At 34.0% G+C, this 27,694-nt stretch overlaps 1 protein-coding gene across 1 annotated transcript in view; it reads left to right on the forward strand.

The window, feature by feature from the left end:
* Positions 1 to 27,694, forward strand: part of LOC149420198 (putative inorganic phosphate cotransporter) — a 93,151-nt gene that overhangs the window by 32,337 nt on the left and 33,120 nt on the right. Inside the window, exon 6 of the mRNA XM_089636316.1 lies at positions 4,101 to 4,250. Coding sequence (XP_089492442.1) covers positions 4,101 to 4,250 — 150 coding nt within the window. The remainder of the gene's footprint in view (positions 1 to 4,100; positions 4,251 to 27,694) is intronic.

The following is a 27,694-nucleotide window of genomic DNA, read 5'->3' on the forward strand; positions in this document are numbered from 1 at the left end:
AAATAGATATTTCATAGTTTGTAATATAAATAATTTACGAATGTTAAATAATTTAGATTCCTTGTATAATAGGTCGGTCGAAAATGTTTTATTTTTGTTATATATGACTTTATTATGTGCTTTTGAATTATTTGTAGAGGCTTAATAAATGTATCAGGTGCACCACCCCATCCTATTATGCCATAAGTGATTGCAGATTGCACCAGGGAGAAGTAGATCATTTTCAATTTTTCAGCGTTTAAAATTTCCTTGAGTCTATAAAATATGTAGGTTAGATATCTTAGTTTAGAAGTGGTTTGATTAATATGAGATTTCCAATTAAGATTAATATCTATTGATACTCCTAAATATTTTATATTTTTGACATTATCGAGTTCGTTGCACAGGAAGCACATTTCTTGATTGCAAGTTGTATTATGGATTCTAATTTTAAGGTTGTCTTTTGGTTTGTTTTTGATGTTTTTATAAAAAGGTAAGTAAAATGTTTTGCTGTAGTTTAAGACAAGTTTGTTGTATTTTAACCATTTTGAAACAAGTGAAATACATACAGTTGCATTCGAAAAAGTTTCTGTCCAATTATTACCATCCACTATTATTGCCGTGTCATCGACGTAAGAAACAATTTTACCAGGGATTACATTACAAGGAAACATATCATACCACCATGAAGTATCTAATTCATTTTTTTTTCTGTTTCTATAATACAAAAAAATAAAATGTATTTCTTTAAATAAAACCTAGCATTCACCGGCACATAAAATATGTACCATTAAAGTTGAAACACAACAAAATGATCAGATATATATATTTTTAAAGAAAGACAAAAATTCCCGCTTTACGAATAACCTGACAATATTTGAAAATATCCTACTACCACCACAATAAGCGGAAATTTTTGCTTGTGTTGTGACGGAGGACTTAGCCAGCCGAGGAATTGAACAAACTACTCCTGGGTGGGACTCAAACACGATGTCAACTCAGCCACTAACCGGTCAATAATATACATATAAAATTTAAAAGGTTAAGGATTGGGAAAACAAATATGGGAGGCGGGTATGGATACCGCCGCCCCGGATTCATTTTAAAACCAGCAGGACTCTTTCGACTCATCGCCATGTACCGCAGTAAGAGGGATGAATTCAAACGTTCGTCATTCCTGAACATACTGAACCCCAGATTCCTACCCACCCCTCATACCTTTATCCTTCTAAGATTTTCTTCTCCTTTATTTTGTAAAAAACCCTCCCCACAGCATCCCCAAAGATGACAGGTTCTGAAGGAAATTAATTTACTCAGGGCGTGTTATTTTACTCCTGCGTGGAGCTAATGTAAAATTATGGAGTCATTTTGAATGCAAATGACCTCCACTATCACCCCACCCTAAGTTAAGATACGGGACACCCTGTAAACAGGTAAAATAATGGTGACTGTTTATTGGTCACTTACACAATATGTGTACATTTGAGACATACTCGTATAAACATAGGCACCCTTTGTCGTACAGTAGGTAGAGTTCATGAAAGCATTTGCCTCGAATCCCTCAATGTGCACACAAATCCCAAAGTCTCGGACAGCTTGGAAGAGAGAGTTTCCTCTCCATCGAATTTAATATTTTTAAGACCTAAACATGTTTGATTACCACTAAAGGAGATCTAAATGATAATTTTGTCTCTTTCATTAGTAACATTAAGCGACCAACATAGACGCTAACAGAGCTATAAACAGAGCTAACACTGGCGTTAGAAATTAATATGGGTCACAAGCATCGGTTAATTGTCTGCTGTGAGTTCCTACCACGGGCTTCAGTAGGTTACAAGCTCTCACCGGGTACAGGTGTCCAACTATTACTTCTAAATGCCGACATTCACACTGAGATATTGTATAAGTCGTACTGGAAAAGATAAGGAGAGTAATGGTATTACTTTTCGTAATAAAATAGGAATACAATAGAAAATATAACAGGTAAATAATATTATTTTACAATAATCACTAGTCGTGTAAATTGGATTTTTACTCCTTATGTTAAAAAAACTCATGGAGCAATTGAAGTTGGCGCGTCGGTAACCCTAGCGCTCCGGTCACCGGCGACGCCGTTCGTTGAGTTCGTTCGCGATCGGAAGGATTCGGGCGTCGTCAACAGCCACCACACCCCTCTTCACACTTCCCGCAAGGGATATAATATTTTACACTGATTTTGTAAGGAATATAGTAGACTCCATTTATATAACTTTATCTAAACCGATTTGATATAACCGATGGCCCTAATTTACAATACAACTTTCGATTCCCAGGCCCTGGACAAAAAACGAATCAATTTATTTCTTTACAACAAACATACGTCCGTGACAAACTTTTATCGGATTATCTTCTCAGTATCAGTCGCGTCGTATGGAATCTAAAATGAGCGACAACTACTTCCGGGCTTACCTGCGCTTACAAGATTACTCCTTACTAAACGTTGTGCAGCATTACGTCAGCAAAGTGCTGTCTGCACTAGCTGTCAGTAATCAAAATTTAACTACGTACTTTGAGGTGACCTTACATTTACACCAGGATGCGGTCACAGACCTAACTATAATAAAAGAACTAACTAGGCCTCTCCCTGTCATTATTACTCTTATTACGCTAGTTGATGCAATATACATACTTGTTGCAAAGCTATCAAAGTTCTACAATTATGCGAATTAACTGACACAAAGTAATGATTATTGTCATTACGTTTTCGTGGAATAGCAACCGCTTAGTCTGTCCATTGTACAAGGAGACAACATAAAAAAACAACGATTTGTTCAAATTTAAATTAGTGACCCTACCTTTAAACAATGATTAAGGACCAAATGGATTCTTCCCAATTTAAAATTGTGACAGTAGGTTGCTTACTTTGTATGATATTTTCTTAGGGAAAAGTTACGCGGCTTTTTTATACAAAACTTAAATTAGGATTTGTAGCCAAAATACACAGCAAAATTGAAAAATGTTTTTTAATCAAAGGGCACAGCAAAAATCTAGTACGGAGATGTGCTACTTATTTATTTATTTGTGTTTTAGATAACGATCTAAATCTTGATTTAATATGTGACAGACACTTCTTTGGACATTTTCATAACCTCTGCTATCTCTCTCACTTTAATTCGGTGGTCATCTAACACTATTTGGTGAACTTTAGCAATGTTATCGTCAGTAGTTGCAGTTTTTGGACGTCCCGAACGTTCATCGTCTCCCAAGCTCTTACGGCTACGTTTAAATTCAGCTACCAAAATATCACTGTGGTAAATAATGGTGCAGAGTCTCCATACATAGAATCCAACTTATATTTGATTTGCGTAGGCGTATTGCCTTTCAAAAACAAAAATTTAATAACAGCTCGATACTCAATTTTTTTCCATTTTCACAAAAACACACACCTCGACTCACTCAAACGACTGTCAACTAAAAACTGTGCTTCCAAAATGGCCGAAACTTTGGTGAGTAACTGTCAAAAAATGCACAGCTACATTCACTAGTTTTTATTGACGAGTACCGCCATCTTTGCGTTGAGGTCGGAAATTTTTCAGACCACCCTCGTATAAAATATGGGAAATTAAAGAAATCGATTTTTCACGATTTTAGAGGCAAGTTTGAAAATTTTTGTGAAAGTTTAAAAAATTAATCTTGCTTTTTTTACAATGCAAATATGAATTACTAAAATAACTATTTTGGTGAGTTTAAATTTTATTTTCAATTGACCATTTACGCTGGAATACAAATTAGTCGCATGCAAATTTTAAATTGAAACAAAAAACGACTTTTCTAAAATTATTTATTTTTAAAATTTATAACTCACTGTTTTTACACTAGTAGGTTCGGAAATATGACATTTTTTAATACTTACCATTAAGTAACTTGAAAATCGTGAAAAATTTAATTCTTTAATGGCCTAAATTTAAAATTTTAAAACACAAATAAATAAATAGCCGTACTTTTGCTATAAATTTGTTTAAAAAACTTTTTTGGCCTCAAATCCAAATTTAAGTTTTGTATGAAAAAAGCTGAGCAACCGTTCCTCTTAAAAGCCATAGCATTGAAATGTACCTAATAGTAGTGTTTTTTTTTACTTCTAGCCCATGAAAGTTCCATGGGTGCAGATCCTGACTTCTATGCCTACCTGGGCCATGGCGGTCACGCACATGGGCAGCAGCTGGGTGCAGTTGACACTGTTCACTGAAATGCCTTCCTACCTCAACAAGGTCATGGGAGTCAACATGAAGTCGGTGAGTAATCTTCTTTAATCGTTTGCTCATTGATAAAGATCGTATCTCCAACTCTAATTTACACGGTGGACAAGGTTATTCCATATCTCGCGATCCTGCGCTGCGGCAAAAGCTGATGACACCAACTTTGTGATATTGGATCACTCCAACGCAACGGTGATCTTCCTGTGCTTTGCTAAATACTTTGCCAATGGCCATGAGATTCTCTAGGATTGGGTTCTAGGTTTGGTGTCCAAAATATATTTGGTTCCTGGTGCTAAGTAAAATTGAAAATAATTTAAACCGTCTACTTTTAAGTTTTCAGCGGAGCATTATATGGATCGACCATGGTAGTTGCTTTTTGGCATGGCTCTCCAGACAAAAATCAGCCAATTATGGTGTTCAGGGTTTATCGACACAAATACAATAAGAGTTGCTTTTTGAATTAATGGTACCCTTTCTGTGACCCAAAAATAAAAGGAGAGACTTCACATAATTGCAAAGCTTCTTATTGAACAGCCTGTTCAAATGGATATTCTGGACACCTTTATTATTACGTTTATCCTGACGAAGAAATCATTGGTTTTGAAACATACCGATTCTTTTGATTTAATAGTCGTGTATGTATTTGTCAGTGGCTGAGTTGGCTTCGCGTCCGTGTCCCTCCCAGACGTCGTGAGTTCAATTCCTTGACTGGCTAAGTCCTCCACCAAGACACAAACAACATTTTCCGCTTACTGTGGTAGTAGTGAGTTATAACCTGACAAATATTGTAAGGTTATTTGTTAGCCGGAAACGTTTCCTTTTCGTAAAAAAATTTCCAAGAGAGTCTCCAGAGATTTCAGATTCTTCTATCATTGATACTTCCCCTGACTATCCGTCAATCTTCCCGTCCTAAAGAAAAATAGCTTTCCTCTGGGCGGAAATTAGCTGTGCTCATTATAACTTGAAATCTGATAGATAATTGTATGTATTTTTTTTTACTTCACGGCACTCTGCGAATGGGGTTTTATACTTCACGGCTCACTGGTTAATGGGGTTTTTTTACTTCACAGCACGTTGGTCAGTGGGGTTTTTTACTTCACGGCACGCTGGCGAATGGGGTTTGTTAGGCGGATCACCAAATAAAAATGCCTTAAAAAGTAAATGTACTTTATTATTATATATAATGGAAATAAAAGTGTGATGTAACGATTTTTTTATTTATCATTATTTATTCATCAGATATGCACATAGGTGGTAATAATTTTATTAATGAGTAAGATGCAATTAATTTTTAGAAAGAAACCTGTCAAAATACGGATTTAAATTAGATAAATAAACACATAACACGTAAAATCTAATCTACCATTTGTAACCGCTCTCATTTTTGGATTTCCTTTACACGAGCGCTGAAAAACCAATTGTGCAAAGATTCAACATGCAATCGGCAACAGAGATTTAACTGCAGTTCTGTTGTAGCCAATCGAATATATGGAATCGAAAGCGATATCCAAAGGCAGAGAACTCTAGCTCAGAAACACAAGCTTCGTGCACAGGGTCGTTTTTTAGATCTATTAAAATTTCCACCTCTATTTTGCGTCAGGTTTGCACCTTCGAATCTTGCGAATGAATTGATAACCCGCTGAGATACTTGATAGTCAAGTGATGTAAAGTATTTCTACTTTTGATACTGATAATTCGTGTTTAAATTCCATAATAATAATATAATAAAAGGTTTTAAAACTTTTTTCCACAATATATTTTTGACTGTAACCGGTTTCAGCCTTTAAGGCCATCTTCAGACTGGTACAAATATAAAACAGATGACAGATCTAACTTGTAAGCGAAAGATTTCAATTTCCTTTAATTGTGATGATATTTTTGTTCGTTCTCCCATAACTTTCACTCCTTCATTTTATTAAAAAAACCCTTCACACGTCATCCTCTAAAATGAAATTAAATTGAGTTTAAGCACAACACAATTTATTTTATTTATTTACATGCTTTATAAATGCTATCAATAGTAATTTCAGCACTCAACATATAAATTCTTCCATTAGCTATAAAAAAACAGCAATTCGATCTGTTCAATTTATTCAATTTCCGGACAAAAATTACGCTGGCAAATAATAAATTTGCCGCAGGTTACGAGATTCAACCGTTACGTGAGCAAAAAAACAATTGTAATAGACTAATGTATAATTTATTGCCACTAATGGCTTTAAAAACATATAATTATTATTTGAATTGGCTTGTCGAGATTTGGGTCTGTTAAATGACCCATGATAAACAATATCAATCTAGGTATGACCCTGCCAAAATTTTAACGAAATAATAATACTGTACGTCATACGTTTACGTAGTTTTGGAACCTCTTTTAAATCTCTACGTTTCTTTGTTTACGATGGCAAGTCTGCGGAAATTAATTTGAGCGATTGTCGGACGGGTTTATGCGTCATGATGCTTTTACCGTCCTTGCTTTCAACTGATACCACTGACGTAAAATTATAGTGTGAATTCATGGTGCACAATGTTAGTTTGTAGCACATTTTTGTAAACAGGAAGAAACGCTTTGAGTACACCCACTGTTACAAGAGAAGTATGTAATATAAAAATGCCTTTCATCTTCTTTTTTTATTTATTTACACTAGGTTCTACAGATGTTCTCACTTACGTGACATAATCCAGTTGTAAAACTCGGTTAATTTACAAGTAAGTACATAAAATTACAAAAAACCACTCAGTGAAAGGATACATAATAGCTACATAAAAATTAAAAACTATTTAAAAACTCACTCAAATGACAAATAATACAAAGAGTGGAAAGTGACAAAAGAGACGCAAAGAAAGACGCTAGATACACAATGGAGTCACAAGAAACGCAAGAAATTCAAGAAATACAAGAGCATCGAGAGACACAAAGCGATTCAATAAAGAAACAGGAGAGATAAGAGATGCAAGATACACATTAAACACATAGATATAAGAGACACAACAGAAAAAAGAGACACAAAGAGAGATAGAAGATACACAAAACTTATAAGAGACACAAGATACACAAGAGACACAGAGAGAGAGACACAATAGAGTCACGGGAGACACGAGACGCAAGATACACATAGACACAATATACTCAATGTCACAAGAGACACAAGAGACGATTGCCAAGGCGAAAACCAATTGACTTACTTAAAATAAGTTTTGGATGGAATTCTGAATTAAAACACTGTCCTCTTTGGAAATCATATTTGAAAAAAAATCAGCATCTTTCATAATTATAATTCTGATTGAACTAGCTTTATGATTATATACAATAAAGCCTATTTGTGACCATTGGTATTTAATAATTGTGAGGAATCTCGCTTTAGTCAATAATTACTTCTTACATAAAACGTTACAAGAGATTGCAAAAATAAATCCTCCTTGGATTGCGGCAGTTAATCAATAATTCCTATCGATGAAGGATTAATTCAGAGGTCGCAAATAGAAAACAATTTAGTAATTTATATTCAAGATATTACATTAAAATATATTTGCAAAACTACATTACATATAATCCACGTCGTAATTACAATAATAATCAGAGTATATTATATTAAACTATATTATAGTAAACTATGTGCAATATTTTCATAAGAACTTAAGTACTTCCTCATGCTGTTATATTTCGACTTTTTTCAATGAATGTCACACTGTGTTATTTGACCGTAGTCACTGTGGCCCGGTATATCAGTTGGTTTTAAGCTCGGATTTGTTGGAATGTCGAGCTCTTGGAACACAATTAGTAAATTTTATTTGATTAATTTGTTAATTACAAATAATGATCAGTATTGCCGTGGTGTAATAAGACCACCATTTAGAATTAAACCGTTGCTTGAAATGGTTTAAGCCGTTTTTAGTGATCGAATCTGAATTGGTAGGTATTTCCTCACCTTCCTCCTCTCATCACTTTCCCTTCCCCCACGACCTTCAGCCTTATAACATAAGCTTCCGGATTCCACAATGTAATACTAGAAGTCAGGATTTATTTCAGTGCAGAAATTCTGGGACCAACTACCATATGTATTCCTCTTTTCCCAGAATACTAATTATACCAAGTCAGTGGAAATCTTCAATTTATTTTTAAACAAATATAAAATGTTGTTAATGAAGTAATTCAGTTTTGTACAATAAATAATGTATATTTCTTAATATTCATATGTAAAAGCCCCGAAAAAGGGCGTTAATCAATAAATAATAGAATAATAAATAATATTTGAATTGGGGATACCGTAATCTCAATGGCCCCAAACGATTGGGAGCAGTTGGGAATTTAGTGTGGAAATCACGTAAAAAAGAATTAACAATTTTCATTTTGAAATTGGATGGATTGCTTAATGCACTTAAAAATATTATAATTAAATTATCTAAAATTTATATCATTATTACTTGAACATCTATTAAATTTAGCTAGACTTCGATGTCGTAATCTATTATGACTTTGACAAGTAGGTTTTTCATTGACTGATCTCATAATATTTCTCTAATATTACCGCCTCATGGACACCAATAAAAAAACGTCTACAGCAGTTCAATATTGTGAAACTAGATATATAAATATTACAATAATGCAAAAAAACCTAGTTTTATGTGTATTAACTGATATTTGAATACAACATTATTACGAAGGTTAAGTACACCAATTAAACACTCCATATATTAACCACAGTGGCGTGCCTCATATTTTATTTCGGACTCTTGAAAAAAAATTATAAAAAATCCAACCGTGTTCGACCAAGTTACGACATCTTCAAGCAGTAGTTGTCGGTGGCTATAAATCGAACTGGGAAACCGTGCCGTCGGGAGTACCCCAGGGGTCATTATTGGGACCATTACTCTTTAATATATATATAAATGACATTGGGAAATGTTTTCACCACTCCAGAACTTTATTATACGCAGATGACATGAAAATATTCTCCCCTGTCACGTGTATCAATGAGTGTACCCGCGTGCAAGAAGATCTAAATCGCCTAAATATTTATTGTGCAGAACACAACCTGCAAATAAATGTAAAAAAATGTGGCATCATCAGCTTCACCCGAAATAAAAATCCCATTTCTTTTAATTACTCCCTTAACGGCACAATACTGAGCAAAATGACAGAGGCTAAGGATCTGGGAGTAGTGTTAGATTCAAAATTACTTTTTGAGCGCCATATCGAATCCATGGTTGCAAAAGCTTCCCAGGTACTTGGATTTGTACTCAGAACATGCAAAAATTTTAAAAAAGTAAATACCATGAAAATGCTGTACTTTGCGTATGTACGCAGTTCTCTGGAGTACGCCTCTCAAGTCTGGAATCCCAGGTATAAGTCACACATAGAAAGGATTGAGAAAGTGCAATATCGTTTTCTACGATACCTTGATTTTCGGGCCTATCGTCCTCATCTGAGTCACGAGGAGTCAGCAGCGTTTTTCAGGATTTCGTCACTGGAAAGTCGTAGAAACTCCGCAGACGTACTATTTTTACAAAAAATTGCCACCTCTGTGATAGATTGCCCGGAATTACTAGAAAGAATTCAATTAAGAGTACCCATCAGACAAACCAGACAAAATCACACATTAAACATCCCTCAATGTAACACTAACTCAAAACAAAATGCTTTTATTCACCGTGCTTCATACAATTTTAATACTTCATACAGTAAATTAGACTTATTTAACTCAGCACCCCACAATTTCATACCTAAAATCAATAAATAATTATATTATCATTATTATTTTTTTATTAATACACATACGTACATGTTACACATTACACAGACTAGATCCATCCCATCCCCCTCCCTTCCGCCATCCCATCCCTATAGGCTAATTGTAACTTTTTTTCTAACATAAATATTATATATGTTCACTAAATAATTAAAATACCTTAGTGAAAACCTATTATTGGTTAAATAATTTAACACTTACTACACCATACCTTGTAATGATTATAACTGTTGGTTTTCCAAATAAAATAAAATAAAATAAAATAAAATCTCTTGGCCTGGATATTAGCCAATTGCAAAAAACAAAAAAATATTTTTTTGGTTTGACTGAGGATTTTTTATTTTTATTTTTTTTTATGATCAATATAAAGTTTTTTTACAGGTTTTTTTTCGATGTCTGTCTCACTAGGATAAACCTGTGTTGAACATTTCTTCTCAGGAAGTGGAGTAAACAGCGCTTAACACGTGCAAATCCCAATTGGGTATGACCGACATTTATTTTGTATATTAACTGCTGTAATTTAATTTAAGAAAAATGCATATACGTCCGCGTTGGTATGCGTGATTGCTACAAAAAGTTGATGGAATGCACCGCCATCGACAACGAGTCTATTGTTTCAGCTTGATCGGATGTCGAGAAGTTAATTTGTCAAATTTCAACTTCATTTCGGGTTCTGTGAAAGTCGTATTCAAGTTCTATTATTATATCATTATGGGCTAGTTGCTTGACAGAACTGAAATAATAACAGAACTTTTAAAAAAATTTCATAGGACTTATAAAAATTAACTTTGAAATTTGAAGAATTGTTCAAATTCTCTGAAACAACCCCTCCTTAAGGCGATGCACTACGTAGTAATGCAAAATCATGTGTTTTTGGTTTGAAAATTTGGTCGCCTAGAAATGTTTCAGATGCTTTAAATAAATACCGCGAGTATAATACATCTTGGCCTTTGAAATAATCGAGTATTTTTTACATAAGTCTCTTTATAAACCCAGAAAAAAATAATTTAAACTGCTTTAAAGTTCAAAATTTCTTACTTACGAACCCATTTTCGGTTATGGTTTTATTGTATAATGTCGCAAATTAAGTTATTTATAAAATGATCGGAAAACATTTAAATATTTATGCCTGAACATACACAAAATAAAATAAAAGGCACTTTATGGCCTTGTTTTTTTTCTTGCATAAATCAAAACAGCTGGATGGTGTTAAGCGGGAATTTAAGCCTTATCGCCATTTACGTAAGGGTTGTTTTTGATGGCGGCTCGATTAAAAATATTACACGACGTAGTGCATCGCCTTAATATCCACTTCCAAGATTTGCGTTTATTCATCCACGAAGTCAAAATCAAAATTCAAATTGATGTATCGATTGGCATTTAACAAGGTTGTTTTTCGAGCACGTTTGACTCCAGTCCTTGAGAAGGAACCTACAATCTTCAGTCAAAACATTTTTTAAAAGATTTAAAAGACATTTTAATAAAGATGTATTATAGTTAAAAAAAAACTTTGCTTTTGTACAGGTTGATTTTTTATTAATTTTATCGATTAAAAACTATTATTATATGAAAATTCCTAGCACGCCACTGAGGAAGAAGTCCAATACATGATCAACCAAAATATAACAATATTATTGCAAGCCTGTACCGGTTCACAAATCACCGCTAATAAGACCATTATGTCATAATGTCAGCTGTCAGCCGCTTTTTCATAACGGTGCGTGAAAAAACGTATCAGCCAACGACATTGACCCGCAGACGTTTTACAAGTTCTCACAATGCCACGGGGGCAGCCGTGCGTACAAGATATGGATCTTATAGAAGCGATGGCTTACCGTAGAGATATTAAAAATAGAGTGGTCAGCACATTAAATACGTGACACGCCCATGCCGAGAATTAGAATAACAGAATAGTGTGTGTAAAGCATTTTAAAGGGAAGTTGAAGTCAATTATGCCCAAGGTTTTATACGATATTTAAAAAATCCGTCATGTACGGTCAGTTAGCGAAATTTGCGAGCACGGTCAGAATATAATTCCGACAGTCGGTTGAAAAAAGGCCGCTGCTTTTAGCGCGGCATCCGAGATATCCGATAAGTTGTCAAGTTGCACAACTTTTTGGATAATATCGTTCGTTATGCAAAATAACTGGCTTATTAATTAATGGAGGTGAACTAGCTCTTAGAATTAAAAGCAATCGTATACACGATTCATAGACTTAATTAATTCATCTATAACGCCATCAATCGATTTCGTTACAACTTAGAGAAACAAAAGTTGTTAGTCATAGTCATAAGTCATAACTGAAGACCTCATGAACTAATTAACTCCCCTTTTTAGGGTCAAAAAGGACATGCATACTGCCAATGTAAATTAGAGTTATTATTTTAATTGGAAATTGTCAATTTATTAGTATTTTTAACTTTTACATAACGGCCTGACGTTTAGAAATATCAATTCATAGACAGATATCAGTCTGGCTATCAGCAGCGCGACCGTGTTCGGAAAATATGTATGAAATCATCGGTAGTTCCGCCTACCGATCCGATATTGTAAAGTTATCGAATTCACTGTGCTAGACCCCCAGTTGAGTGGAGTCCATAGACTAAATACAACTAGACTAGGTGTAACCAGTGAAAAATAACACCAACTCAATTTTGTTTTGGTTCACGTGCACATTTATGAAAAGGCGCACGCATTGTGTCGCAATGCGAAATTGCAACTGTGCATTGCGTTTTACCTTTTGTTGGTCTAGAGTTAAGCTATTTTGCTTGTCAGCTATGCTGGGCAAGTTCATTTTTTCAATCACAAAAATAACCCAGTTCCAAATATTTTAGATTGCACCCATCGCGGACCCTATTTTAGGAAATGTAATCAGCTATCTGAATACAAAAAAATATAAATACCTTACCGATAGATTGAAGGCAGCGCATCAACAAATATCAGAAATTAATAGAATTTCACTAACGACAAGTAAATTTTCTGACGTCATTTTTCAAACTAGTCACATTCCTGACGTCATGCAGTGTGTTATACGCTTTTAACCAATACATATAAACAATACTACATGACACGAGCATGCCACATGATAATTATTGATGTGTTGGTTACATAGACTAAATACAACTAGACTAGCCGTGTAACCATTGAAAAATAAACTCAACACAATTTTGTTTTGGTTCACGTGCACATTTATGAAAAGGCGCACGCATTGTGTCGCAATGCGATATGGGCACTGTGCATTGCGTTTTACCTTTTGTTGGTCTAGAGTTAAGCTATTTTGCTTGTCAGCTATGCTGGGCAAGTTCATTTTTTCAATCACAAAAATAACCAAGTTCCAAATATTTTAGATTGTACATATCACGGACTTTATTTTAGAAAATGTAATCAGCTATCTGAATACAAAAATATATCAGTACCTTACAGATCGATTGAGGGCAGCGTATTAACAAATGTGAAAAATTCAACGAGATTAGATTTATTTCCGGCAAATTTGTGACGTCACATGCATAACACACCTCCAAGTGATTCGACCAATAGGGTGATTCAAGTTAATTATTATCACATGGTGAGCATACGAAAATCACGCAACCAACGCGTGATACTTATGGATGTATTAGTCGTCTAGCGTTGACACGCATTGAGAGGCGCGACAACTCATGTGTATGTGTGATTTATTTGGTCCGTGCATTTTGCTAATCAGGGTTGTATTAAGTCGTCATTGCCTTTCGGGCTTCGCCTTTTCGATTTTTTGCAGAAGAATTGATAGAAATAAAATTGCGTCATTTAATAACTTCATTTATTTTTTGTGTATTTTCGCTTAGGTTTCCACATAAACCGGAAAAAAATGGAGAAATGGTTAGAAGCAATCCGCATTCAATTATGTGACAATAACTGGGTACCATCAGCAGGAAACCGCGTTTGCTCTAATAATTTTCACGCCAAACATATTTATTCAACTGCAAGCGGCTTCCGACGTGTAGACTGAAAAGCTTTGCCTGTTATTCCGGTAATTATTTGGTTTGATTTTCGTGTGAAAACTTAAGCAAGTTTATTATGTATTGATTGGTTTTAATTTTTAAGTTTTTTTTTAAACAGGTTTTAATTGATAATGTCGTTGTTTATTGGACAGTTGCTGTCCACCATGGCCACAGGTCCTGCGAAAGGAGATACCGTCATTTTTTCTTCTCGAACAGGACTGGTTCTGGATCTTGCTGAAACTTCTTCTGTAATCGACAAGCCGGTTGTTCCTCTACCAGAATTGCAACAACCGATGAGCGTGAATGCCGTAAATAACACGTAAAATTCTATTTAACGGGCGTAAATAAATAAATAAGTATGTATTGTAATCATGTAACCTCCACCCCCTCCCCCCTTACCCCTCTCCCATACGATCCCTGAAGCTCTGTCCTCATCATTGCTGCTTATTCATTTGCGAACCGGAACGCGAGCCGAGCTACGAATTATGGGAAAGGAACGAAGCAATCTTATATTTCTTAATAAGTCGTGGTTCAGCTCGCTTGTGAACACGCAACATTATATGATTTATCTCTCTCTTTATGTTAATCTTACATTATGTTTAATGAAAAGTCGTTTAGTACTTAGGTTAGTTTTCAATAATGCTATCTTGAAGAAGGTTGATAAACTATTTGACACAATGTCTCAATTCTAACAAAGTGGTTGAAGACAAAATAACTTTTAATTGAATGATAGTGGTATAATTATTTAATGCTACATAGTGTTGTTCTAGTCTCTATAATTTTTATGTTACTGTTAAACGTTTTACTAATATTATTTTATATTCATCAGCTTTAATTATTTTGTATAATTTTCGATAGCTTACTAGATATATTCTGTATTAAAATGCATGCAAAAGCCCGACTGGGAATAAAACCAAAGAAAATAAAATGATGTCAAGTCACAAAGTGATTGCTTTCTTCAATATTTATATACCATTCTATATAAAAAATATGGTAAATTTAAAAAAAAAACCTATGCACAGTAATAAAAATATAAACGTTTTTGGTTCTATAGGACCTGTATAAAATTCAAAAACACAAATAAAATAAATTAAAATCATTTTGTGTTTTTTATCAATTCTTTTCCTGATTCAGCCCTTATTCAGCACATAAAATTTGCTGTAAGTGTTAGTTTCTTTTTGGTTTTATGTCCATATTACAACACCTCTGACAACAAATTCTCCGTGGTTTCGCTTACGAGTTTGAACGGTTGTACAAAGAGTTTAAACAGAGTTGGGTTGTTAAGTTCATCTCCATATTTGTGACGTACGCGCTATGTGGGGTCATTTTTAAAATGGATTTAATATAGACAGGGCCAATCTAGTATAATACATCAATGGTGGAGTCACTTCGAGCGCCTGGCGTTGAATCTAATAATTATTATTTCGGCGCAATTCGGGTCGCATGTTAATACGGCGTTATTGTCACGTTGTAAAAAGACCTTATACTAACTGTTATTGTCAAAATAATATGGAAAATGCTACGATGACCCCATTTTCTGCAATTATAATGGTTGATTTCATTATATTTTTGAGGTTGACATTTAAAAAAATGACTTTAGTTTGAAAAAATATATATTATACATGTTGCTCGGAAACTCGTAGTACCAACGGGATACTGATGAATCTTTTGGAGTCGATTTTGTGAAATGTCTTTTTTTGTTTGTTTTGAGCCTCGTTTTTGAATAAATCGAGGCAGAAGTTTGATTTGTTTAGATTAAATTTGAAAAAAATCGGTCGCTAGGAGATTAATATCAGCTTTGAAAAATGCGTCAAAGCGAAGACCCGGTTATAAAAGTTTTTTTAACCCTTTAGCCGCCGGCGCCGGGTAAAGTGGAGAAAGTAAAAAAAAATCTCAGATCGAATAAAAAAAGTTTCTTTTTCTTTATGACTTTGTATGACGATGTTATGCAGATTCACCAGTTTCCCGCTTGTACTTCGTGTTTTTTTGGATACCATGCTTAGTGAAAATTGTACTTGAGTGCGACAACTCCTTACAAATATTTTTTGTTCGATTAGTATGAACATAACGCGTCTTTGTATTAATTTCAATGGTGACAGCGTTAATAATTAAGTAACCGTTCGGTAAGTTAGATCTCTAGTGCTATATTTGTTACAGCACGTTATAGCTTGTATCAAGGTCAGAGACAGATTTTGACATTACAAGAGACCGGACATTCTGTCTCCTAGCTGTCCATTATAAAGATTATTCAGCCTAATAAATATTCGTCGTAGTTTTTTTTAAACCACGACGTTAAGAATGAACGCAATAAACTGGCGCAGCCGTTCACAATTGCTTCGATTTTGACTGGTGGTCTTTTACAAGGATGATACTGAGGGTATCTACCATTCCGGAAGGTTCCGTTATACAGGGTGTATCGGCACGTACCCGACAAACTTTAACCAGCTATTCCTTAGCATATTTGGAGTAAAAAATCTTATGTGCACTTTGCTGTCCGGTAACGTTTTTTTTAATAAAAAAATTATTATTCATATTTTCACCACATGTCACCACTGTTTTATCCTTTGACAAAGTTTGAAAACCCATCTGGCAAATATTTTATTCGAATTCCGTTGAATAATGCACGTGTGTACCTATATTGGCGCACGTTTACAGTCACAACGAAATAGCACGGCACCATTACCACGGAATAGCTGGTTAAAGTTTGTCGGGGAAGGATGAACTTAGACTGAATGCTGTAGAAAAACCATGTATGACCATGGGAAAAATGCGGAGATTCGCAAAGAATGCAAGGCTGATGTAAGCGTAATTAAAAGCAAGATTAATACTTTTGAACACGTAGAGCAAATGAACAAAGAAAGGAGTATTATAAGCAAATAATTAGTCGCCTGGAATATCTATACAAATTGAAAACACAGGTGAAAAATATAATCAGCAGTAATTGTTGATTGAAGTAATAGTACATATTGAATTATTTGGCTAGTTGGAAATAAGCCGACGTGGCTTAGTGACCCAGAGCTCCTGACCGGATATCAGAAGGTACGGGTTCAATTCCCGTCAGCAGCATTTATTTTTACTCGGAAGATATTTTCAATTTGTATGGATATTTCAGGAGACTAATTATTGCTTGTAATAATTTGTTACGAAGAGAGTATCTACAAGACGATTATGAACGTGGATGAGGCAAGGAGTGTGTGCCAAGACCGACTTGTTTGGTGATCTGTCCTCTCTGCCTCTGAAACGGCGTGATGGTTAGTTAGTCAGAATTACAATGTTTATTTTCCCTACATATATACAAAAATATTTTTCCTAGAAGAATATTTATTTTTACATACAAACAGTTCAAATTTATAACCTAAAAAATACATTTTAACATTGGAATTTCTAAAGAGTTATATGTATTTTTTACTTCTAAAATCATGCAGAATCACCCCCCAAGTTAGCGCACTTTATCCCCGGACCGCCTTTATATTATGTGTTGTAAAAAGTTATTTGCGAATTACGGAATTAGTACGGAATTAGCGGAGAATCTCAACGACCTACAGGGAGGTCGAAAAGTATGAAATACAATGTTCTAATAAGAGACAATGTAAAGATCGTTCTTACAATTCAATTAAGTACGGTTTTGAAATAGAAATTAATAATAAGGTATCAATGGCCCTTTACAAAGAAGATGCCACACTAATTGGCGCTCTTTGACAATGTCCGACCTTGAATATAAAAAGGAAACGTGAGAAAATTCCGCGACCCGTTTTGCACCAATCACTGTAATATTGTGACTGTAATAGAATAATGCTGTAAATAATAAACCTCAAACCAGACGTGGACTTAATAAAAATTGCTGTTATATTGAACATAATTTAAAAAAAATGTATTAACTTACCCACACAATAGACGAGGATTAACATAAAAAACAAAGCAATACCAAAGAATAAATACCAACCGTCAAAAAATAAGTATGTAAAACAACAACAATAAAAAACAAGAGAAATTTTGAGTCAGTGAAGCCAAGTTACATAAAGAGATTCAATTAATTTTGAGTCAGTGAAGCCAAGTTACATCAAGAGATTCAATTAATTTTGAGTCAGTGAAGCCAAGTTACATCAAGAGATTCAAGAAATTTTGAGTCAGTGAAGCCAAGTTAGATCAAGAGATTCAATAAATTTTCTAGGGTCTATCGTTAAATATGTCCGGAATCTTGCTACTATAGTGGTTGTTACACAGTCGACACATCCGCCTTGTGCGAATGTTGGGAGAAGGTATAATTCGTTAATTGGAAAGGAATATGGAGAGTTTTTTTAATATACGGTGATAGGTAGTGTATTTGATACTTATGATGTGAATTGATGTGATTTTGTCATGATATTAATTAAGGAAGTTTGTTTGGCAAGGGAATCAACCTTGAAGGTTTCGAGAGACAAGCAAATAAATTATTTTTATTCGTAACATATTTTTTATGTATTAGGCTTAGAACTTATCACTTATGTTAACTTTCTATAAACAAAACAACTACTGCCGGGGAAAGTACCGCAAACTAAGGACATACCATATGGTAGAACAGACGTACTGTCGCAGCACAGAATGACACGGGGTATGGTGCTACATCTGCTAAGCAACATATCTTTTGATATCTTCAACATAAACATCCCCCCAATTGGGGATGCAATAGTCTCACTGGCTTCAGACAGGAGCAATCGGGACTCTTTTGCGGTATTCACATATAAAATAAACCTTGGAGGTTTCAAGAGCCATGCAAATAATGTCTCTTAATGTCATACTTTTATGAATTGGGCTTTTATGAAAAACTTTTAAATTGAAATAACGAATTGAGGTCCGATTTCGAAGTCGGCGGCAAACTACAAAACGCAGCGGCAGCGCAGCGGGTTATGCGTTTTGCAGTCTGCCGCCGACCTCGGAATGGTACTTTTATTGTATTTTGTTAATTTTCATATCAATAGTAAATAGACGCAGTCTGTTACCCACATTAAAAGGACGGATAAGATCCGTAAGAATCAGAATAAGAAGAAAATAAGAAAGTGAAAATTTTATTGAGTCCTATGTTCCAAGCTGGAAGCAAGAATTTCCATGAAGCAGAACTTACTCCAAGACCTCGAGCAAATGGGAAACATGTATTTATAGAATTCACTACTGTAGAAGTTAGGAAATTAGTTAAAACTTAGAAAATTCCACCCATCGAAAGTATCAAATAACACAAAAAAATAGCACGTTGAAAACAAATAATATATTGGGTCAATTTGTCTTTAAACCATCCATCATGATAAACCTATAGATCGGCCAGTTCTCTCCTGCTAAACGCATAACCTTACGATGCATCTAGGATCTAGGGCAATTCTAGACTCAGGCTTGGCCCAATCGACTGACGTAATACGGTATCATCTATGCCCGCACAATGCCTGTATTGCACCACTGCAACATAATGGTATTATGCATGCAAGCAAACGTAATTACATATTTGTACTACGCAATGATAGCTTAGTCTGCCACAGCGTCTCTTAACAAATATCGGACATCTCGGTCTGTTTGCAGTTTTGTCAACTCTCGAGGAGAGGGAATTTTTTACCTTTTGTGGAAAAAATAATTTAGGTTTTCCAAATTTTTAACACATCTACGTCAGTGGCGGTCGGTGACTTTTTGAAGAAGGGATGCTGGACATCCAATGTTTATACTCGTACTTACTACGTACTTGATATCAAATATGCACATCTAGACGCTAGCCCACGAACAAAATACAATTAGGTACGTCTAAAATTATCTCCATAAATCCATTTAGCTCCATAACTCAATATTTCCAGTATCTAGAATAAGTTTTTTTTCCGCAAATGGCCGAGACACAAAACATTTTCGCATTAATGATTCAATTATACAACCACACAATTTACTATTATCATTTAGAACACGTTGGCAAAGTGTCCATCTTATTTTGGGTATTCATTTTTATTTATTTAAATTATGATCAAAAAGCAAATAGCAGGTTAATAATATTGAATGAGAATTCGACTTCAGTATTCAAGCTCAAAGCAAACTGTCAAAGCAGCGCGCGCATACAATCCAACGTATTAGTAATAGAGTATACGATTCTGTGCATTATACATATGAGTATTAAAGACGGTTTTTGTACGTTGGATGCTGTCATTAACATTATATTAAGTTGACGAAGATATTGGCTTGCCTCTAGCATTCTTGGATACGGTTTACAGATCGCTTCCACACCACAGTGTATTTTACGCGCTTCACAGTATTTGAGAATGTATGTGTATTTAGACTCGCAATTGATCTTTGTATCGTTTGGTTCGTTGTGCGTACACAGAAACGGGACGATAATATGCACGATGTCTTATAATAATATTTTTTTAACGCTGTTTTTGTAATATCACATTAAGGTCGCTGTAGAAATATTAAAATATTTTAATTGCAGTATTGCTGTTTATGGCTAGAAGTCCAAATCTTTTTACTCCAAAATGCAAGGGATGCATAGTATCCACAGCATGTATGGACATGATATATTTATAAAATTTCAGCTAGAAAGAGGCTCGTTTGGTGCAAGTCCCTGTGCCCTGCATAGGAGGCGCGCCCAAAACAAAAACCCTGATCTAAAGGTTTGACAACAATTTCAAAACCACCGCATAGTAACTGTTATATTGCCTTATCGCAAGACCATCAGCATTTTTATTTGTCGAATAATTGCTCTCTAATAATTATTGCAATAATTACTACGACAAGAATCCACGCTTCAATCGATTAAGCCATACAAATCGAAGGATATTGTTGCTTCATTTATTACAACACGTCGTTTGTTTCTTTCATAATATGATTTTAATCGTAATTAATATAATACAATTTAAAAAAATCCACTTTTATTTTGATAGACCGGAGCTGTTTCAACCTGTTATAGTAATCTTCAGATTAGTATGGGCATGACTGTAGTTTTCATCGGAGAGGAAGTGCCTTTACTGCAATGTATAAAATAGGATTTACTACCTATTATAATTGATATGGAAACGGTCTGCATAGCTCTTATTGAATTTGGGAGCAACCTCTGTTGGTTTATCAGGTATTTTGGCGCTCCAGCGAGCGCCAAAATACCTGATAAACCTACTTGATTCTTGCAATGAAGGACGCAAATCAATTGCCATCTCGAACGCATAGACGCAACGTTGAGTCCATTGTACAGGTATATCAATGAAAGCTACTCGAGTTTCACATACTGTGGAACACCCGTTTATAGTTGGTGTTATCTTCATAAGAACGGGTCGTTTCTTCGATTCGTTTTTGTGTAAGTCCGCTCGCATATGGCTTCTATTATTCCTCAGTCAAATAATCCCAGCCTTTTCAATACTCGCATTAAGGCGATGCCATACGTAGTAGTGCAAAATCATGTGTTTTTATTTTGAAAATTTGGTCGCCTAGAAATGTTTCAGATGCTTTAATTAAAACTGCGAGTAGATTACATCTTGGCCTTTGAAATAATCGAGTATTTTTTATATAAGTCTTTTTATAAGCAGAGAAAAAAATAATGTATAAGGCCTATGAAAACTGCTTTAAAGTTCAAAATCTCCTACTTATGAACCCATTTTCGGCTATGATTTTATTGTATAATGTGGAAAATTAAGTTATTTATAAAATGATCGACAAAAAATATATATTTATGCCTGAACATCCACAAAATAAAATAAAAGGCAATTTTTGGCCATGTTTTTTTCTTGCATAAATCAAAACAGGCAGATGGTGTTAAGCGGGAATTTAAACCTTATCGCCATCTACGTAAGGGTTGTTATTGATAGCGGCTCAATTTAAAATATTACACGACGTAGTGCATCGCCTTAATAAATCTATTCAAATATCCCCTACCTTAACCCGCCTTACAATGCTGCCCGAAAACCGGGAGGCAATATAGTTCTCTTAGTTGTACGCTGCGCAGACATAGGCGCTCTTGTATTACAGTAAAATAAATACCATGATTTAATAATAGCATTTCCAATAAAACATGTTCCACATTATGTCTTCAGCTTGCGAACCGTATCTAAATTTCTCTAATGAACCATAAATAGTGTTAATCTCAAGTGACCTTCCAGGTAAGTATGGTCCTTAATATAAATAATAATTTATGTAAATTTTCACGCAACATCATGTTCATTGGTCAAATGCATTCTACATTTATATATTTGTGTGATTGACGAACCGGTGGATGCAATCTGTTACCCATATATATATATATATTTTTTTTTTTTTTTTTAAAAGCGGAGACGGTTTACACATAGTTCCCGTAAGCACTTAGACCATAGGCCCATTGGATTATCTCCCATTTTACCTCAATCCTTTAACAACAACCCAGTCCCTTTAATAAAGTGTTGTCAAGGGTTGTCATTGGGTATGTGGCTATGTCTTCTGGTTCTACTGTCTGTCTCCCCAGGTATCTGAGCCTAGTTCCCACCAGGGCAGGACATTGGCACCATAGGTGAATTAGAGTCTCTTCATCCTCTTCACATTTCCTGCATCTATTGGTGTTTTCAACTCCCAATATCTGCATGTGTCTCCTGAGATGGCAGTGTCCCGTTAGTAGTCCTACCAGTTCCCTCAGTGAGTTTCTGTCCATATCGAGTAGTTTCTTGGTTCGTCTAGGGTCTGGTCCTTTTAAGAGTACTTTGGATTGTCTAGAATAGAGCTATGAGATGTATATTAGGAAAAGGAAAATACGCAAGCATAGATCAAATGAGAGAACAGCTAAATTGGATTTCTATAAAAAAGAGACTATTATTTAATGTGTTAATTTTTGTACATAAAATCATGAACAAATGATTTGAACAAACCAAATGCCAAAATATTTTAAGAATGAAATTGTTTTTAATAGAGATGTTCATAATTACGAAACCAGAAATGTAAATAGGATTAGATTGCCACATATGAAGAAAACAAAAACACAGAACTGCCTAATGTACAAAGGACTAAAAATGTATGATGAAATGCCTGAAAGTCTGAAGAATGAAGGAAGAATGAATGTATTTAAAAATAAATGTTATATTTATTGTAAAAATATGTATAATTACAAAATGAAATATGATCTTGTTTATATAAGTTTATATTCAAATGTATAAACTAACTCAATAAATAATAAAAAATAAAAATAAATTCCAGGTGTCCTCTCCCATTCTGTTAGCCATAAGTTTTTCTAATAATTTGTCAGGTCTATAGTTAGTAAAAAGATAGATAATTTCCTTGTTGTATGTAATTTTGTTTACAAAGTATTTTGGTAACACGTTGTTTATTATTTATGTATAAATATCATCGCGTTCACGATCAGCGTCTGTTTCACTGTTAGCCAATTTAGCTCCTTTAACACTTTAGTTACTTTGAAGACATGGCCACGAAACGGCTGAAGTTTTCAGACAAGTACGAGTAAAAGCCAAAACACTCCAAGAGGAACTGGCTATCAGAAGAGATATGTATTATATTTAAACTAAGTATTGCAGGTTTTGCAGAATACCTGGTTTCTAGGCTAAATGTATTCGTTGCCTAAAGTACGTAAAAAGGATAGGCAACGAATACATTTATGCTAGAAATATATATATATATATATATATATATATATAAACCAAATATATATATGTATTTAGTTTGGTGCGGAGTCCACGGACCACTTCATGGACACCTTTCATACTACAGCTGTATTTAACGCCATGGGACATGTTTTAATCTGGTTTGTTTAAATTTAATAGTTTTTTCATGACGGCTTTTACGAAAGTTCATTAAAAATATCGAATCTATTCAACCCGATAATCATGTTGCGTTAGTAGTTACTCACATTATGGAAGATATTAGAAAAAATATACATAGGAAAAATACTAAATGATGAGTTTATATATTTCTTAGTAGAAAACGTGTAATGATGGGATATTTAGTAGGAAAAATACAAGAATGTGTTGCTGTATTTGCATCATTACCTACCATTATTGTAAGACTCCTAATTATAAGTTGTAAGATACAAATACATTAAGTAGTTAATAACTTCTTCATTATCTCGAGAATGCTTAAATTTCGTCGAAATGTATTTTACGTGCAATGCAGAGTGTAGGTTTAATAAACTCCATATTGTATATCTGAAGGTCGATAGTCGATGGTCGACAGTGAAATCGACAGGCGTAACGATGATTTTATATCGATTTCTCGAGCACAGTCGCGCTGCTGGTATCCAAGCCGATGTTGATAACGCAATAAATCCGAATTTGATATGCGCTGGCCAAACTGGTACATCTCTTTGAAATGACATTCCTTAAAACGGCAGACAGCTACGTAAAAATTAAAAATATTAATTAACTTTTTGACTTAATTAATTGGTTCATGAGGTGATTTTTCATAAAAATGGCGCTATACAATTTATCCAATTATTATTACTAATCATAAATGTCATAAATAACAACTTTTGTTTCTCGATGCTGGAACGGAATCAATTGGTCGCGTCTTTGTTCAACTGATTTCGTTCCATCATCAATTGATCAAAGAATATATTAATTAAGTCTGTGGATTATGGGTAAGATTTCTATCAGTTCTAAGAGCTAAGTTAGTTCAGCTCCTTTCATTGATAAGTAAGTTTTACTGTGGTACTGTGGGAATTTATTATTGACCAATTAGGTACTGACACTTTTATATAATTTTACTACAGATTTATTGATAACGATAATCTTAAATATTTTTATAAACTTGTGGCATATGTTGTACCAGAATTACAATCGTTGCATCGCTAACTAGTAAACAGTAGACCTTGCGTAGTGTTGATTAATCCGATTTGACAGCTCCTTACGCGCACGCGAATTCTGGCGGAATAAAAAGGTACTATCCAACACGGCTACCACCTTGATAGAATTGGCCGGGCACGGAACACTTAAAAAAATTTACCCTCTGACGAAATGCAACTTTGTTACTCACAGTCAATTATAATAACTTTACAACTGTTTGAATATGTTGACCAAAAAATAACGATCCCATACAAATTACGTGAAAATAGTAAATAATGCTGTTACTTACACCAAACGAGCCTCTTTCTAGCTGAAGTTTGATATATGGACGTAGATGTTAATCAACACTACGCGAAGTCTAGTAATTATCGTAGTAATTATTGCAATACTGATTGGAGAGCAATTATTCAACAAATAAAAATGCTAATGGTCTTGTGATAAGGCAATAGAACAGTTATTATGCGTTGGTTTTGAAATGAATGTCAAACCTTTAGATCAGGGTTTTTCAAAGTGGTCTCCTATGGGGGCACAGGGACCTGCAAAGGAAGGAGCAAACCATCTTTGTAGTTAAGGCGAGACCCTAAAATATATCCAGAATATTAATGACGTAAGTGAAGCAGCCGTGTATAAACATAAGCGACTCACGGCCCTGGTGTATTTGAGACCTGCAGTTGAATTTGCCCTATAAAATCTCTAAAATAAGTAATGAAGTCGTGTAAAAACAATATTCGGCCCGCGGCCCGGCGCAATAGACAGACCTATGGTCGACTTTGCCCTAGCAGGCCTAGAAAAGCGATCTTTCCGTGGAGTTTATTTTAATTATTTCTGATGAACGTATTACTACAATCTGAAATGTTTCTAGAGGGATCCCATTTCATTAGCAATGTTTATGTACCTATTACTGCTGTTGTAGCTATATAAAGAAATTACCGAAATAAGCTAAATATTGTTAGAGTTTTATAATATTAAATCCTCATCCATCAAATTGAAATAATTAAATAGGTATTACATAACCAAGTAGTTTATGGATGATTTTTGTGTAACTTTAATAAGCAATAAATAAAACTTTGATGTTATAGAACGGTTTTTTTTCTAATCTGATCTCAACCTAAAATTACTTGTGTAATTTTTTTTGGTAGAAAGTGAACAATATTTTTAAATGTACATAATTTTTTTTTTATTTTAATTGTTTTCTGGAAGGCAATTATATATGTTGACCACCTAGTAACCAATGGATTGCTTGCTATAGTGTGTATTTATGGTATATTTCATATTTGTTATAAGAATTTACTTTGTGGCTCGTCATAATTTACAATAAAAGAAATAAATTTGCTTTGGACCACTTTAATTTTAATTGCACTCTACCGGTTTCGGAAGCATCCTTCCTTCGTCAGGAGAATATTAAAACTAAATAATATAATAAAAATAACTGCTTTTCCAAATTCCTGTAATATTACAAATATTAACTATAATATTAACCGAGCCGAACCCTCTGATATGAAAATATCTGGAGACGGTGAATTTTTTTCCCATTTGATATCTGGTGAGTTGACGTGTTGTTGTTCTTGTATTGTTTTGTATTTATTTTACTTATATAATGCACTTACATAGTGTTGATTGACTAGCTGATCATTTGTGGAAAAGTGAGTGGAAGGGTTTAGTTTTTCCTATGGGGAAGATTTAACCCGGACAACAAAATCGGAAGCATAAAAAAAATAAATAATAATAATAATAATAATAATAACACAGATCTAGGAAATGAGATAAAAAGAATTTGGCATTCTCAAACTATAAAAATTTTGCCATTTGTTATTTCGGATACTGGCATTATACCTAGCTCTCTCATTAAAAATTTAGGCGTATTAGATCTATCAAAAAATTTATATATAAAGTTGCAAAAATCGGTCATTTTGAATACATGTAGGATAACGAAAGATTTTTTAAATATTTATGTTGAGGGATCAGTAGGATTTATAGGCCCTGTTAGAAGTTCTACCGAGCCGAACCCTCTGATATGAAAATATCTGGAGTCGGTGAATTATTTTCCCATTTGATCTCTGGTGAGTTGACGTGTTGTTCTTATATTATTTTGCTTATATAATGCACTTGCATAATGTTGATTGACTAGATGATCATTTGTGGAAAAGTGTGTGGAAGGGTTTAGTTTTTCCTATGGGGAAGATTTAACCCGGACATAAAATCGGAAAAATATTCTCCTGGCGAAGGAAGGGTGCTTTCGAAACCGGTAGAGCGCTATTAAAATTAAAGTGGTCTAAAACAAATTTATATATTTTATTGTAAAGTATTTATGGTGTTTAAATGTATGTTATCGCGTTGCCGTGTGTGTACTGTATACTTGGGACGTTTTAAAGAATTCTGCCTTGGTATGTATGAGTTTATTATTTATATTGTATATAAGGAGACATGTATTATATTTATATAGTTTTTTAATGTTAACAGGTTTGTTTCCATATATAATTTTTTGTGGATGTTATGGGTTTGAAGTGAAATAGCTTTTTGATTACTTTGTTCTGTGTTACCTGTAGTTCATTTATGTATGTTTCATATTCCTTTCTCCAGATTTCAATTAAGTAATTTAAATGTAAATGTACTAGGCTATAATATAGACCTTTTTAAATTTATTCAATTATATTAGACGCTATTAGAGACATGATTTATATTGATGTTCTACTGAAGCCCATGTATTTCTAATTGGAATTCACATAACGACTAATAATTTTTGTATTACCTATATCTATGAAACTAATGATTTGATTATTCATTTATCTTTTATATTATACTGCTATCTAAATATTCATACATATCCTATTCAGTTAATTTAACCAATTGATTTAATTGATAAGTTAACATGATCATTATTATTATAGATATATACAGTTTTAAAATGTACATATATTAATATGTTATTACATAAAATGTTGTCAATAGGCACCTGTTGACAAACTACATAAGTAGTTTAGCAGGTTTGAATGACAATAAA

Source organism: Hesperophylax consimilis, chromosome 10 (assembly GCF_061612785.1).
Source record: "Hesperophylax consimilis isolate HC1 chromosome 10, BYU_Hcon_1.0, whole genome shotgun sequence".
In the NCBI taxonomy this organism is placed as follows: domain Eukaryota; kingdom Metazoa; phylum Arthropoda; class Insecta; order Trichoptera; family Limnephilidae; genus Hesperophylax; species Hesperophylax consimilis.